The 17,986-nt window shown below is 35.1% G+C and overlaps 1 protein-coding gene and 1 pseudogene across 1 annotated transcript in view; both read right to left on the reverse strand.

Moving 5' to 3' along the window:
- Nucleotides 1–232: 232 nt before the first annotated feature.
- Nucleotides 233–4,787, reverse strand: LOC136569257 (DNA excision repair protein ERCC-6-like 2; annotated as a pseudogene).
- A 4,130-nt stretch (nt 4,788–8,917) lies between these two features.
- ERCC6L2 (ERCC excision repair 6 like 2) overlaps nt 8,918–17,986 on the reverse strand; it is a 45,497-nt gene continuing 36,428 nt past the window's right edge. The window contains exons 17-18 of the mRNA XM_066569619.1: nt 17,627–17,781; nt 8,918–9,147 (exon numbers count right to left, since the gene is read on the reverse strand). Coding sequence (XP_066425716.1) covers nt 8,983–9,147; nt 17,627–17,781 — 320 coding nt within the window. The 3' untranslated portion in view covers nt 8,918–8,982. The remainder of the gene's footprint in view (nt 9,148–17,626; nt 17,782–17,986) is intronic.

Consider the following 17,986-nt stretch of genomic DNA (forward strand, 5'->3'; position numbering starts at 1 on the left):
CTTTATTAACATAATGAGGGTGTAGATATTACCTAGTTTAGGCTGACTTCCTTTAGCTGTATGTAATTCCAATGTACCAATGAGTAAGACCTTACAGCTTCCTCTTTTACTTTCTTAGTTCATACTTCTTCTTGAAAGGCTGTTCCAACTGACCAATGTACCATTTGGTATAGTAAAGTCGTAACAGCATAGACTCAGAGTAAGAAAAAGTTAGGGAACACATTAATCTTACTTATGTTAGCTACCTGTAAAACCCAAAGCTTTTATTACTTAACATTTATGTTAAATACTCAGCTCTCTGTTTCAGGTACTTAAGTCAGATTTCACAGTCAGGATTTCAGATGGTTTCCACTTATAATATGTGCACAATGGCTACCACAGAGACAGAGTATAGTCTACAACAGCTTCCCATGACCTAAAGCAGAAGCTGCACCAGATCAAATTTAAGCTTATTTTCCAGTGGGCAGTCTTCCAGACCACAAAAACTACCACCATTCACAGACTGCTGCTGTGCAGGTTCAATGTCCAGGGTTTTAAAATTTCGTAACATTTACCCTTCACATAAAACAATTTATACAGTATACTGAATGTAAACCTGTATACCAATGCTTACAAAAATCAAAAATCAGGGTTAAGGTTTCCAGAGCAACATGAAGCCATGGTCTCTTCTAGTTGTGTGTTACAAGGTACTCTTCACATGGTCCTGTAGCACTGAAAAGTGTGACAGACTATTTGGCAAATGAGATATGACACTGAGTATCTTACACCTTTCCAATCTGTGAAGTATAGTTTTCATCTGGAAGTTTTATTACATCCAGAATTCAAGATTATAACCTGTAAAGATGCTGAAATTCCTTACCACATATACACTGTACTGTGTATTTCCAATACATACTGTGCTGCATATTCCCTGACAAAGACATGACAGAAGTTTATAAAAAAAGGGAGATGAAAATGTAAATGAGATGAAATTTGACACCTAACATAATTTAATGAGAAAGATCAAATAAAAAAACTTGGTGGTTCTTCACATCAACCAAGCTGAGAAACTCACTATTATAGGATACTGTGAAGATTTCAAGGTCCACAGCTTCAGAGACTGAGCAAAATCATGGAAGATGGGAATCCATCAAACACAAAGACATCATCTTTGTCTCAGGAAGTCCTCCAGTCTCTAGCACCTCAGAAAATATATGAAGTATCATTGTCAAATGCTGTTATCTCTAAATTGTGTTGAGATGACTGCTGGTGTCCAAATTTAAGTAAAGGGAAAAAATTACTTAGTACTTCTGTTGAGCTGAGGAATATAATCAGAACTAAATAAAGTAGAGTGCATTCAGAAAATTCTAAAAAAATTTAATATAAAATCATTATGTATCATAGGTTACAACACACAGTACATAGGCATGACTATGCACATATGTACTATACACTGCACATGTAATTGCATACATATTCACTTGTAAATAATCACTTGTAAAATGTAATTATGTATCACTATAAATATGAATTCATCATTTTACCTTTAAATTCACGGAATTACCATATTTTGTGGCATAATGCTGTCAAAGTTCAAATAAAATAGTTATAGGGCAACTTACATAGAAAATTTTCATTTTACTACACTACAAGATTTAGCAGTGGATGGTTCATCTCAATCATCTGCACTGTATTTTTTCCACAAAAAAGTTTCATTTCTTTTCCAAAGAGAACTTTCACACACTTCTCTCTCTTCTGTCACTGTGGAATGAGGGGCTCTTTCACAAAGTTTCTCTATGACTGCTATATCTGTGAGCTTTCTGAGGCTGTCCTCATTCTGTTCATTCAGCATATCCCAGAAATCTTTTGGTCTCCCCTTTGATTTTTCTGCTTGTCCTGAAGAAAATGTCCTTGGTGATCCTGTAGACCCATTTCCATCATTTCTGAAGATTTCATTGAGAATAGAGGTATCTCCAAGTAAGTTCTCAAAAGAATTTTTCTTGCAAATCTGAGCTTTTCTCTCTCCATTTTCTGACTGAGACATGGATCTTTCCTTTGGCAGCTGTGTTTCTTCTGAGTCTTGCTGTCCTTCACAACTTTTAACAGACAGCACGTCAATTATTTCTGATTTACTGATTCGTGAGCCAGATGCCATAAAATCCTTGAATGCCTGACTGTTTCTTCTTTGGAAATGTTGAGTAGCAATAGTGGGTGATTGTTTATATTTTGCATCAACATGCATATCTTGCAAGTAGGAGTCCTTGTGAAGCTGTTCTGCTTCTCCCTTATGGCCCTCCTGGGTCTGTGTTTCTGTAGTTCCACTCAGAAGTAGTCCTTTAGCTGATGAAGGTCTAGACTTGGATCTTCCAAAATTAACAATGGATTTTCTTTTTCTGAAGTGTGTTGTACCCAGTTCACTTTCCTCACAGTTATGTGAAGCTTCTGCTGGTATTTCAAGTGAGAAGAAAGACTCCATCTCTGGATGCTTGGAAACATAGAATTCCTTCAACATTTTCTGCCTGGTTTCTGATGTAGCTTTTGCAATGTGTTCTGCAAGGTCCTTCACTGATCCCATACTAAAGTGAGATACCATTTCCTCAAATTGTCTCCTGTAATTATCAAGAAGGAAAAATGTGTTACGCTGACACCCTTAACAATGGGGTGGGGGAAATAGGGAGGAAGTAGTTGTTCCAAGTCCTTTTAAAAAAGACTTGCTAAACAAAAATTGGATAAATGCATGCACAGGAGACATTGTCCACATCATCCTACCCAGTGAATTATGGAAAATTTGTTTCTGCTAAAAAACCAACCTCTAATTAAAACAGATCACTCTAGCTGAGTGATCAACAATCCCACGATGGGAAAAGATATGAAACATTGCCTTTCCTGTTATGAGGGCTCGGAAAGGCAGGAAGATTTAACCCTGTTTGCCTCAAATACCACTTGACTGGGTAGCTCCAATCATTTGAGTGTGGTGACTGCAGACACCTCCCCACTCTGCCCTCCAATTACAACAAACTGAGACATGTAATCATCCTCATTCACTCCGTGGCACAGCCACATGTACTACAAAGTCTAGCTGCATGCCAGGTGCTAACAAACAACCTGCTCAATGCTCAAGAGTGAATTGCTTCAGCTCTTTGCTAGATATGGCTTAAGGATCTTGGAATAACAGCCTAAGTCACTTCACCAACTTAGAAAATTTTACCTCAATAGATTTTTCATAACTAATTACAATTTTGAACATTTTTAGAATGAAGGGTTCTCCCTTACCTGCATAATAAATATTTATAATTTTAGTGTATATAATAGTAAAAAAACCTAACAATTATTGGCACTTTGACAATAACAGTAGGGATAACTGAAGCCAGCTAGTGGATATAACAGCTTCTGAATGCTTACAGTCATGACCTAGATACCAACTTTCATATAGTAATTTACTTGTCTCAAGGCAAATTGAAAATATTTACCAAATACCTATTCTGTAGGTTTGATTAGCTAGCTACAGCTTTCCACTTTCTATTTCCACAAACCATCAGGCTATTTTTATTGAATTTCTATCTGCATAACAAGGGAAATCAATATTCCTATTAACAACAGCAATCATTTGGGAAAACAGAAAACAAGGAAACAAAAAATTGTTATCCCTCCAAAAATAACAGGGGGGGAAAAAGGATTAAAAGAGATATTGAAAAATACTGAGACCCATGCTAAAAAAGAAACATGAAGCCCATTTTTTTTAACAGCCATTCAATGCAAGTGATGAGATCTGGGCAAAATCAATAGGCAGTCAGAAGCTAACATTATAAAATGCCTCCTTTCTATACAGTTTAAACGTGCATCATGGTCTACTACTGTTTTGTAGTAGCCCATGATGCACGTAATACAAACACTCATGGTGATGACATCTACAAAGTTATGTAATATATGACCATTGAATCAACACGTTCAAGTAATTTGTGGATTCAATTAATTTTATTAATCAATTACAGTACTCAGAGTAGTGTGAGTCGAAGTTTCCCACTAATTCCACTCTTGCCATAGAAAGTAACAGTATTGCGTCAGCAGGGTTGAAACAAAGACAAATGCAACTACTCAAAAGGAAGTTTGTTTCAACCTTAGAATTTTACTTCCAACTCAGCAAAGCAGTCTCACCTGCGTATTCCTTTGGGTGTCCTTCCAATCAAGAAGGTGGTTGAACCTACTCTGTGTACTCTTTTGCTTCTCTGGGTCACAGGATGTGTAACACACAGATGCTGTTGCTTACTGTTCTTCAACATTTCTTGCCTTTCCTTAACAACTTTCTTCTCTGAAGTATTGTCTTCTGGAACTTCACAATTTTTCTAGTAAAAGGAGACATGGAAGTCATTAGAACAGCTATGCTTCTGATGTAACAATGCACCCAACTGCACCCAATTCTGTCCCTTGTAACTAGCATTACTAGACTGAACACTAGGATTGGGATTTGGAGCAGAAATGCACACTCCCTGCTCAGTTGCAAAATTCCAGGGACATTGAAGGGAAGTCTTGGTTCTCTGACATCTTGCACAAAAATATGATCCTATTTAAACCTGAGTTATTTTTCTTAAACTCTCACAAATTCTCACCAAAATTTCCCCTTTGCCAAAAGATAGCTGCTTAGTAATATCCTGAGTCTCCCTACAAACTCTACTTTAGAGATTAAATCACAAATTGCATTCACACCTTGTCATCTGCTGTTCAAAATCTGGTTTCAAATCTACACTGTTTCTTCCCAATGTTTTTCTACTTGATCCATGTCCATTTCCTTTATTTTCATGGGCTGTTCACAATGTTCTTGAGCCTTAGGATCTCACATGTGTTCTCACTCCATTACTTTGGTAAGTAACCTCAAACTAGCATACAGAGAGAGATGTTAATATTACAGAAACTACAGGCATAAATTTTCACTGTAAGACAAATGTACAGCTCCAAAGACCAAAATTTTACTTCACCATTATGTTACTCTAAACAACACTAAAAGCCCATCCCAATTAAGATAAAAACCCTATTCTCCCAATAATAGTATAATACTAGTAACAAAATTAAGACTGAATTAGTAGATGTTATCTACAGGATAAATATCCTACGGTTCTCTTGCTAGTTATATATATTTGTTAACTTTTTTACTTGGAAAATGTATTTTCAAAGAAGAAAGCAACCATGGTTTTAAAAAATATTTATTTTTATGGATTTTTTTCAGGAAAAACACTTACAGTATTCTGATCTCACTACGACACGACAGACTATTTTTCACTGTGTTAGGAAATTAGGACTGTATAATTTAATTCAAGAAAATATAACTTGATTCAAGAAAGTATAACTTGAATAGAATACAAGACAAACCATGTAAATGTCTGTCTTAAAGTTATGTTAGACCCCCATAAATGTACATCAATCTACCTCTCATTAAACAAGACTGAAGTATATAAGGCAGTAATACTTTGGTTTACACATCTGTTCAAACAAAGAAGATTTTTAATATCTTTGGGAAAAAAGCCAAGTGTTTTAAACACACTGAAAGTTATAAAATTGCTTGTCTTTGCAAAGAACCACATTTAATGTTAGAAGTATTATTAATTGCATATAAATGCACAAAGGCAATACTGAGTTCAGGAAGCATAAAATTTTGGGTGCACAGGTACACTGCACCACCCAAAAGAACAACATCAAAATACCACCAAATATATACAAAGAGCATGTCTTCTTCTACTTAAATAAGTTGTTTAAAGGTGGGTTTTTTTTAACTCATGGCAGAAATAGTTACTGTAAAAAAAATTATTGCAAGAACTGCAGGAGTAAATTCCAGTGAAAGTCTGCAGCCATTGTGAATTACTCCTGAAAAACTTCCCAGCTCCCCAGAGCAAAGGCAATTGGTTACAGGATACTCAGTAAGGCTGAAACACAACAACTGACTGCTGAACAGGCAAACATTTTAGAAAGCCCAATACCCAGCTCCTAAACCCAGGAACTTATTTTTTTAAAAAATAAACTTTTTTTTTTTAATAAACCTAAAACACTTTGTTTTTTTAGATGGCTCCATGTTTGTTAAAGGTCAAATCTGATGTTTATTACTCTGAATGACACAATGTGAGACAAGGTCTATGCATTAGTAAGATTTGAAAAATGAGATTAAAATATTCTAACTTTCTATTAGCATTACTATCAAAAAGTGAAAACTTCAGTCATTATTCCAGTGCTGTCAATATCCTACACCATTTTGCTTTCTTTTGAATTTGCCTTCCTGCATGGCCCTTCTAAATTCATTCATCTCATGGACAGTATATTTTTGATTATCTTTCAATATCTGCCCTCTGAATCACTGATCTCATAATGAAAACTTCTTTTCAACAGCTTTCTGTATTTTTCTGTTCCCCAAGCCCTTTCACTGACAAATTACTGTGTCCACACTCCTCGCTTCTACATGAAATGCCGTGTATAGTGCTGGTCATGCTCACACGAATTATCACACTTATCACACACATAAGACAATTTCATGAAGCAAGACAGAAATCAAGACAACTTGATTCAGCTAGAAGTCTCTGACTCTTGTTCTGCTACAGACACTAGCACATTTAATCTGTACTATTGAATGTCACACTCCGTATGACATTCAATATGTCATACTTGGATATTGTATGATGGAATAATAAAGGAAACAGAACTCCTTCTGTATGCTGTATATTAAAAGAATACTGACAGACAGAAATGACAGCAAACAGGAAAGTCTTTACTAAATATTTAAATGCATTAAACACAATATGCCTTTGCAGTGCATGTTATAAAATTTCTATGGATCAAAGTGGAAAATTTCACTTAAACTGAACCAATCCTTTTTTGTCATCTGACAAATGATGTTTGTCTATATTGAATTATCCATAACACCATTATACATTTCTGTTTTCACAAATGTGAGGGGGAGGGGCACGAGGTGCAGCAAAATAATTACACTGACATCAAAGATAAAAAATTTTGATTGAATTACTGAATGCAGTATTTTTACTACTTTATTGAACTTTGTCCACTTCCATTTTGTCAAGAAAACCTTTACAGCAGCTTCAAAAGAAATGCACACTTTATTTACTTTCAAAGGCATACATATAAGACAAAGACCATGCAAGCAGTTTAGCAGAAGGCAGTGTTTTTTAATTGAAAAAATGAAATGAGAAAAAGTTACACTCCAGAAATATCCAACTAAATGCAAAGAAAAAGTTAATAAAAGTACAATAAAGTGAAATTATGAAGTGCTATGGTGAACTACGGAAAAACCCACAAAACTGTAGTCGGTCCTTCCTGTCTTATCCTTGTTCTCTTCTCCTATTCCCCCTAGATCTACTACACTTAAGACATTTTTTATATATTGCAATGGAAAGAAGACTAAGTAATTGTTCTGAAAATGGTTTCTAAAGTATTCAGAAAACTCAGGGATTATTACTACAATGGAAAAATACTCCAAAGAAAGCATATATTGACCCCTTTTATGTTCCATTTAGTCTATGACGGTTTTGATCCCTTCTTCTTTCGTTATGCAATTCCCTTACTCTTGAAAGAATATATTGAGTTTTGCATACCAATAACAAGTTTTGATTCCTTTGAATTATACATTACATAATGCAGCAATCAAGAGTGTAGCAAAAATGCTAGACTATCTGCACATTAAATGTCACAGAACCCATTTAAGGGTAACACTCTTCAAGAAGAATGGCAGCAGTAATACCTACTTCAAGTTTCCATCTTGAATCTACAACTCTTGGACCTGTTAGCTCTGTATGGCAATCTGTCTCCTGATGCCTAGTTACAGCAGTTATTTAAAAACAGTATCAACCTACCAAATCAAACTTTGGTCTATCTTTGACAGTACAAAACTTCAGTATCTGTCCTTTTAACACACATAAAGAGGCAGCTCTATACTCTGGAACAATGAATGCCAGTCCACATATACGCATCATCTGACATGACTGAGATGATTGGACACCTTAAGCCAGTAAATTCCTTTTCTTTAGTCCCTTCAAGCAAGGCAAAGGACAACAATGTTTCACTTTTTTAAATACAGCAAGAGGAAAAGGCATTGGAGAGTAAGTGGGCAGAAGCTGGGAGTAAGATTAAGTAGAGAAACAGAGATACTTGTTTTTTAAACTGTCTGATGTCTGTGGCAGTTTGTTAAGAAATCAGACTTGGAGGATAATGAACATCCTTCAGAAGCCTGAAGCTGAAAATGTTTGCATAATTATTCTTCAGCCATAGTTGCACCATGTTCAAGCACCTTCCTCTCTTTTAGTACTTCATTACCCAAAGTATCCCTGCAGTAACTATTTTGCCAGATATATATTGTCTTATAACACTGGGGGCAAGGTTTATTGATGACTGGAAGTCATCAATAAACCTTGCCCCCAGTGTTATAAGACTTTTCTCCTTAGGTGTGCATGAAACCACTGCTGTCAGATATCCAAGAAATTTATCATTGCACAGTTTCATTATTTACATTTCTATAATAAACAAGAATAGCCTTCTAAAATGTCTAGCTGCCTTGCAGTCACCCAAAAAACAGAAAAGAAAGAAACAGTAAATTCAGTATGATTAACCTCTTGAAATACATCTTACAATAAATAACAAACCATTCTGCCATATCTTAATTTATACTTTCCCACTTCCCTCAAAACTTGAGAAAACACATGACTTTCCCAATACATTGAGAGTTGAAGTTGGTTTTGGATTATTGCTATTAATTTGATGATTTGATACTGCATTCCAGTCTCTTTATCTATGCAAACTAAATTCTAAATTATTTCAACTAGTCTTTTTCCCCTTTGCAGTTTTTCCTTGTGGTTTTTTGGTCTAGTTTGGAGGTTTTTGTTGGTTTGGGTTTTTTTTTCCCTAGCAATTTTTCCAATTATACATATTAATTATTATGACCCTTCTCTATGCTTTTCTTGAACATACGCTATTGCTACATATTATTTTTATTTTACCAATGTTTCTTTGCTGTCAGGACATACACAAAGTACCAAGAAATGTTTGATACCTGACTGTCCATTCTTGGTCTTGTTTCCTTCTCTCTTCTACACAGACTGATAAAGTAGTTTGAGTTGGAAGGGGACCTTTTAAACCCAATCTAGTACATGTCAGACAAGAATTTCTTCCTAAATTATTCTGTAGGTCAAGGAAGAAAAATTGTAATAGTAAATTGTAATAAATTTCATGCAGTTTCTTTAAAAATGACGTCCACATGGTGAAGACAAAAAATACAATTAGCAAAAAAAAGTAACTACTTTCACATGAATTTTAAATAAACTAGAATTACTTTTCTACTTGCCAAGAACACACTACTGAACAAAATGTACTTCAGAGACATATGGTGAGTTATAAATTCCAGTTTGAAATGAGCCTTACAATATTTCAGAACTATTTTTGATGTGGACATTAGTTTTTCCTTTGAATTTAGCTTTTTTAATGGAAAAGCAGTCTCTGAATGAACACATCTGCTGTTCTAAAAAAATAAGGTTGTAGAATGAGAATTACAAGTAATATATAGTCAACAGTCAATACCTTAATTGTCTTAGAAAATGAAGGTAACCTACCTTAACATTTTAGAATACTTTAGGATAACTATATTTATATCAAGCTTTCTGAGTTAAACAATGTTTGGTATGGTTTCAAGTGTATCTAATATTTGAATGTATCCTAGCAAACTAACAGCAGAAATATTTTTCAAGTTATAAAAACTGTTAAGATTTATCACAGATCTAAATTACTCCTCCAAAATATTTTGCCAGCACCAACACCCCAGGAGAATTAAATTTGATAAAATTACACAAATTTTAGAGTAATACGTAGTCATTTCCCCATGTGTGTCACATGTAGCTTTACTGCATAAACAAACTCAGACAAGGACATTCCATAAGCTCTAATCTTTTGCTTGGTACAGGACAATTGACTACTACATCAGTTGAGAACAGATTGCATCCTCTCTATTTCACATTTACTTGAGTCTGTTTCTTCTATAATCAGGTAACAGAGCAAGAATTTCTCATTAGGATCAATCTTAAGTTTTTCAACCTTCACCTAAAGTAACTGCTATAAGACATACTACCGTCTTTGATCAAAAAGCTGACCATGAATCAATATAGTTATTACTGTTGAGAATGAGAGGAGATACTCAGCCTGTCCCAGAATTCAAAGCTTAAGGTAATTGCTTATTCCAGCAGAAGCTGTGGACTTGCAGCCATCATCCTTCTGTCAAAGAGTAGTAGTAGTAAAACCAAAGGCGATGCACATACATCATAATGAAACCTCCACTACAAGCTTCAAAGAATGCCAGATTTTAACTCACTACATTATAAAAACACTACCAAAAGTGGAATAGTGGAATGGTTAATTCCATTGCAAACTGAACCAGTAAACTCAATAAAGCAGCATTACAGGCCAATCATTTTGGAACAATTACTTTAAAGCTGAGTATTTCCCCATCCTAAAAGAGCAAGGCCAAAGGCATGTTATCTCCCAAAAGCCTACTCTTTGTAAATAACTATCTAAACTTGTTGAATCTGAAAGCTGTGCAAACACACTGCAATCAGAGTTCCTACAACTGATAGAAAGTCTTTGTTTAAATAATCTACAAAATGTCAGTGTAATACAAATAAGATAAAGTAGAGTTCTTAATGACACAACTTTTGTATTTACAGTATTCTCAACAGTACTTAAATCTGCATTGGAGATACAAAGGGCATGTTTTTTCCTAGGCTGACAGCATGCTTAGTTTTCTCATTTACACCACATTGCAATAACATAAAGAAGGGTTTACCATTAATCCAGGTTTTACTACAAAGCATCTCGTTATTTCTCTGTCAAACACTGGCAATAGTGCCAAATGTCTGTCATCCAATTCAGGGGATTAAGTCTTCCTTTATAGTGCAATTCTTGTACAAATTTATAAAAATACAGATAAAGTTTCTTAGAGCTGGTCACAGTCTATATTTTGGCCTGAATTCATGCTGCAGAGGTTGAATATGACAGCTGGCAGGAAGCTGAGGGGAGAATACATCCTCCCCCTTTTCAGTCACATTTCTGTTGCCATAGTGATTAATCCTCAATTGAATGGCTGTCTTTGTACATTTCTTTTCAGTAAAACTTTAAGTAAATTTAAGTTGAAAACATGTAGTTGACAGAAAAAAAGACTTTACATATTCAACAGGTATAGTACAAGCTCTTGTGACTAATACTTTTCCATATATTAATAAGTACAACTCGCTCTAACATGGAACATCATCAGTTTTTCAAATTAGTTAGTAGGTCCTGTTCCCATCTTCTGTCTTTCTTTGTGAAACCTCCAAGCCTTCTCCAAAGACTTCCCCATGCTCACACAGCCGCCCCACCCCCCCCCCCCCCGGACTCCTACTGAAGAAATACTACACATTCAGCTGTATAAGAACTAGAGAAAGCCTATCCCAGACTTCCATACTGTGCAAAACATTTAACGTAAGCTGTTTTTGCCAATTAACAGAGAAATTAATTAGGAAATTCATTAGGAAATGCATTCATTTAATTCAGAATAGACTAGAAACATTAGAAGATATTTAAATCTTGCCTCTGGGAGTTTTCTCTTTCTTATGGTAGCTAAGAAAAAGTTTCACAAGTAGAAGTTTCAGTGAAAGTTACCAAAACCCCAAATACGTAAAAAGCTTCTGCACTGAAATCAGGTTGCTTTGGAACCTGGAGCCCACCAAGAAAATAAAATCTCTAAAAATACTTAGTAGATGACTAAGGCCTTACAGAGTTAGTTAACACTTCCTTTCTTTCCTCGAAATTAATGTCAGAATAATTCTGAGCAAAGTATCACATTAATTACTCAAGACTTTTCTTTCTCTCTGAAAGGCTGAAGTAAATGTAGGTCTGCTCTGAAAATTACAGTCTGCCTTTCCAAGTCCACCATGTACAATCTACAAATTCATTCCACACATTTGCTTTAAGAAGCTTTTGTTTTCCATACGATTCTTTCTATGGTTACACAAGATAGTTTTTTCTGGTTTTCATCTTAACATATGTTCTTAACATATAGTGATGTGACAATAGACAGCAATCTTCAATTTGTTCAATGAAAACACATTGTTTAAAAGTTTATTAGCACAATACTTGAATTTCAACTCAAGTGCAGAACACAGAGTGCTCAATGTCATCAAATCAGGCTAAACCAAACAAAATAATCCCGGAAAAAACCCAAGATATTTATTCCAGTAGATTAATTTGCAATATAATCTTTCTCCTTCACCTTTGTATATAACAGAGTGGAAAACCCTTCCTATGAATAATCTTCAGTGAATCAGCATATAAAGTATGTTTTGTTGTCATATAATGGCTCTCGGTAGTCTTTACTGGAGGGCCATGTGCCAAAATGAATGACATGCATTTTCTACCTCAAGGTGTTTACTATAGCCTCATGTGATTCTCTCTGCATCATGGCATCACAAATAGAAATGAAACTCACACTTTAACCCTCATGACTTCTTAGCAAAGATTATGAGTAGCATGAGATCTCAAACTGCACAGAGACACACCTGTCTACTTTCTGTGACACTTAGGTTCTGGGACATGCAAGTAAAGTTTATAACTATAAAGGAAGATGAGATGTACTATTAACCTATTGTACAGTATAATCCATATCTCCAAAATTTCTTCAAAAACAGCTGTCTACCACACTTTTGCATTGAACAGAAATCCCTGGCTTTGTTTTGATTACTGAGGCTCTAAACACCTCCAAGTATTGACACATCAGTCCCTTCTCCATAAGCAGCACTATCAGAAACATCATCTCTTTGAGGGAAGATTGTCATACTGTTCTGTGCTTCATCAAAAGAAGTGTGGCCACAGGTCAAGGCAGGTGATTCTGTACCTCTGCTCTTAGTGCAGAAAAAAGCCACAAATATGAGTGGAGGGATGGAACACCTGTCCTATCAGGATAGGCTGAGAGACTTCGAGTTATTTAGCCTGGAGAAGAGAAGACTCTGAAGAGAACTTCCTTTGACCCTTCAGTACTTAACAGGGGTCTGTAAGAAAGATGGAAAAAGACTTTCCATCAGGGCCTGGTTTTGATCTAGACAAGACATAAGGAAGAAGGCTTTTTGACAGTGAAGATTGTAAAATACTGCAGCTGGTTGTTCAGAGAGGCGGTGGATGCCCCATCTCTGGAAACATTCAAGGTCAGGTTGGATATGGCTCTAAGGAACCTGATCTAGTTGAAGATGTCCCTGCTGATTGCAGGAGGGAGTTTGAACTAGAATAACTTTAAGGGTCATACCCTATAGATCTTATGTATTTTCTTCTCAAAATCTACAGCAATCTTATACTGACACTGGTGGGCCATGGTCAGAATACAATCTTCAAACAAAGGATAATAACATTCAATACAGGAACTATTAGTATTACAATATTTTTATTATAATTCTAATTCTAAGCATTCTGCATTTAAGACATATCATGCCACGTCTGTCAAAAAACTCCAGTTAATCTTACTCTTTTCACTCATCATACTTGCAAAATAAACTATAGATGAATCTCCACTGCTGTAGATGATTATTTATGAAAATTTATTCTGTAACAACTTGACAATGTCTTTCTTCACTGAGAATGCTGCTTCAACTCACCTAACACCTAGAGCATCTTCTTCTATTTTTATGCAATCCCACTGACTTCTGTGATAAAAGGAACATGCTCCACAATGGATCACATGATAAAAAACCTTTCCACATATGCTAGCTGCTACTATTGTCATACACAGACTTTCTTTTATTCAGGTGCTGGACAGGATGTATTTTGGATAATGATATTAAATCAAATTATGGTTTATTCTCTTGCTTGTACAATTAATGCATAGTTTACACTGTTACATTTATTACTTCTGCATTTTATCTCACCTTTCACAGCTGCTAAGTTGTGAGACAGGTATCATGATGTCTTGTTTATGTTTCTTGATGGCATACTTTATATTCTACTTGCCGCTACCAAACTGTGTCTTTCAGAGTCATACAGCACTTATAGAAATACAGACCAAACAAGCACTCAGTACTATAAATGTGAACATTCTAGTTAAACTAGTCAGTTGGCAAAATTCATTTAAAAACCTTATATAGACAATGTGACTACACTCCCTGTCAGCTCTGGGGAAAGAAGTGTAAAAGGCTCTGCAGTCTTGAATCCAGGACTGTTATGGAACCTGGAGAACAAAGAAGGCAAGAAAAAAAATAGTAGTAAGATCTATTTCTCATAAAAAGAATCAAAGTTTTGTCTCCTTAAGTCTTTAGAGGTACAGGGCAATAGCAGATTAAAATAATATGTTCTACCTGGTCAGAGAAAAGGTAGCTAGGATGTACGAATACTAGGCCAGGTAAAATTAAGGATAGACTGATAATAGACATATCACTGGATAAAAAAATAAGCTCAATTGAAGCCTACAGTTTAAAAGGTTAAGAGAGACTTGACCCAGAACTACACTAGTGCCAACTGTGCAGATTTAATACTGGCCTTCTAAACTCAAGGAAAGAAAATATCACCAAGGTGAAATTTGATGTAAGAAAAGGTGTTCAAGTCTTACACTTTTTTTTAATAACCAATTTAAATACTAGCTTGTTAGTTACTTATGTTCTTAGGTTGTTCTACATACCTTCAGTTATTTTCTGAGGAACAAGACTTGCTGCCTCCCATCCCTTCTAAGTTGGCTCTCAAGGATCTTCTTCCCATGCAACCACTCTCACTTTCAAAGAGACCTCACAGGTTTTGCAATCTGCTCCAGATTTAAGCAGTTACTACAATTTAAGCTACCACAATAGTCTCCATTTCTCAACAATAAATGAAGCACTAATAAACCAAATTGATACTTTTAGGTACTACAGGTAGACAATCAGGAAGAAGACATTGTTTTATAGTGCTTTCTAGTAACTTATTTTCTCTGTTACTCATGTGCACATAATTTCCATAAATTAGCTACTGAAACTAAAGACCTTAACCTCGGTTCTAAAAGTTCGAAAGAAGTGAATCAAAAATGAGATTAGGTGGCTAGTCAATAGCAAGAAGTCAACATGTCAATGTTCTTGCAAGGGGTATTCTTTATTATTTGCTTTAGCTTATTATAATATTGCTTATTATCCCTGTCATTCCAGATTTCTATGTAAGCATGAAACAAAAATGTCACTCTCCTGCCAAGATTTGTAGGATTTTGTATTTCCCAATTTACAACTCATCCAATTCAACAGAATACTTAAAGTTTTTCAAAATTCTTGAACCCCTTTCACAGAGATATAAGTTGTTGCTTGGAAAATGTTTTTACAATGTATTACATCAGAGAAGTATTATTACAGACTGCTCACTGAATGAAATTGGAAAGCAGGAAGACAGAGTTGCCATAGGTAAAATGAACACACAGGGCACAAATGAGCACAAATGACATTATACTTTTTGGTCCTGAGCAGACCTGTCTGTGAAATGAAAATAACCTTTCTTGATTGCTTCTACTTAGAAACAAAACAATTTGATTAGCTGTTCCTAAGAAGGGACATAAATACTATCAGAGTATAAATATTATTCAGATGCCTTCATGATGGTATCACATAAAGCTTCAGCCTAAATACACTGTAAAAAAAGCTTCTAATTAAGGATCTAATATAACTGATACCCAAAGCCAACAGAAAGAGCTACACAACAGTTTCTGAGAAACTATTAGACCAATGACACTTGAAATATACATTAATAAGGAATTTCAAAATTTCTGACAAAACTTTGTTTTTTCTTCAGTAACTGTCAGTTTCCAATTAACATTCCAACATTCAAAACTGTGATTTTATTTACTCAAAACAATTATGGAAATTTAAATGACTCAGCTGTATGTTTAATATTACACATGATGCTACTTTAATCTACTGAAAAACATTTTTATTAAGCAGCATTATTTATGATAAAACAGGTAGATGCTGAGACAGTGAATGTCCTAACTTTCAGCAAAAGCCTGAGGGCCAGAAGCACAACAGTGACCATGTTTTTTCACAAAATGTCTTCTAAGGAAATACGAAGTAATGAAGAAAGAAAAACAGTATCAATAAAATTCTAAGTACAGAACCTTTCAAAATTGTCTAAGAAGCTCTCTTTTAAACAGACCACAAAAAGCTCAAAATGCCACATCTAAGAATAGGCAGTCATCTATCTTTTATTTCTACTTTAGTGCCTTTATGTAAATGAATAACAGGAAGTGAAAAAACAGAGAGGCAGCCTTCTCTGTATGTTTTGATGTTCTTCTTCCTACTTAGATCTCCAAGAGAAATGATACTACTGTTGTTTCTTGAGTGAAAAGTGCATACCTTAAAAAACCTGATGAGTTAATCAAGGTAAGTTAATTTGCAATACTTGCAGCCACATAACTCTACATAATAAACTCTTAAGTTACATGAACATCACAAACTAGTTTTTAACAGAGGTGGATCACAGACATTTACTCAAAATACTCTTCAAAGTTTTCTTTGATTTTTATTTGGTTTTAATAATGTTGTCAGCCATTGCCAATTAATAAGTACCTTCCTACCGTACTCTTGAGTATTTTTGACCAACTTTTCTGCTAATGAGGAACATTCTAATGCAAATGTGTTAAAATTGAAAAGGCCTTACTTTTACTGGTTCGCCTGGTTTGATCTTCCCAGTATAAAAATTTTTGGCAACTCTGCTAATGGCTTAATTAAATACAGTACAACAACAGCACTGGAAGAAACTCTTCTGGCCACTGTGGATGTTCAACACCCCAGAACAACACAGTCGTATGTCTACAATTTCTGTAAGGATAGCTAATGTGTCTGTAAAGACTAAGCTGCACATTCATCAATGACTTATTCTGTGCTTGTGGTTTATCTTAAAAATCAGTCTAGGAAATTGCAAATGTTTATTACAAAGCAAGCAACCAAGTACCCAGATAATCAGAGCATTGTGTAGTAAGAATAAAAAATATGAAAGATGTACCTGAATTTATTCCAGATTTGTGTGTATTCCAAATGCAATTAAACAAGCTACCAACAAGAACCAAGCTACAAGAACCAACAAAAAACATTAAACATATCCATTGCTGCCAATAAGAACTCCCAGTAAACTCTACTTCTATGTTTAAGACATTAAACATAGACAGTTTGACTTAACTATAGCAACTGCATATGCTCACCTCCCCAAGAGAGTCTGCAAAACTGATGTATGTTCAAATTCCTATGCTACAGGGTGTCCAGAACGTACTGTGGCAACTGGATTTTTGTTAAATGGATCCAGGACAAACTGAAGATTTTTCAAGGCTCAAATCAGAAAAACATGGCACAGAATTTGATTTCAAAACTCTGCCTTTAATCTTAACATTTCTCCCACAGAAAAATCCCACAGAGGGTGCTGTGCTGTTTAATTCCCAGCTCTTTCAAAGCTGGCTAATGTAAAAGCCACCCCAAAAAAACAAAGTAATTTATTAGACTTCCAACTGAGCATTCTCTTCCTCCCATCCTCAGTGTCTTTGATCATTCACGGTGGCCAGTAACAGAAAAACAAGTTTTTTAGAGCTTTTTAAGATGAAAAATGAGGATAAAGAAAAGTTAAAATGACATTTCCAAAAATATCTCTTTACCTTGGCACTATAGACAGCTACATTAGCAGGGAGCTGGGAAAACTGCTTCAACTCAAATACGTCGTGCACCGCCCATCGGCTCAAGTGATTTTCAGCCTTGCTGGACCCAACCACATTCTGATTTGAATGAATATATGCCACTTCTTGAACGCCATCTGATACATCATGAGAAAAATACAAGGATGTTAATCCAAAACACTGAAGGTACACATTTGCACTGAAGGATACTGTAATTTAAAAAAAATTACACTGAAGTTGTAAAATTTGTTACGATTTCACTCACCACCAAATTACTCAGTTCTGTGAAATTAACAACAATCATTAGACTTATTTGTATTTATCCAGATAGTTTAATACTAC

Source organism: Molothrus aeneus, chromosome Z, assembly GCF_037042795.1.
Source record: "Molothrus aeneus isolate 106 chromosome Z, BPBGC_Maene_1.0, whole genome shotgun sequence".
NCBI lineage: Eukaryota > Metazoa > Chordata > Aves > Passeriformes > Icteridae > Molothrus > Molothrus aeneus.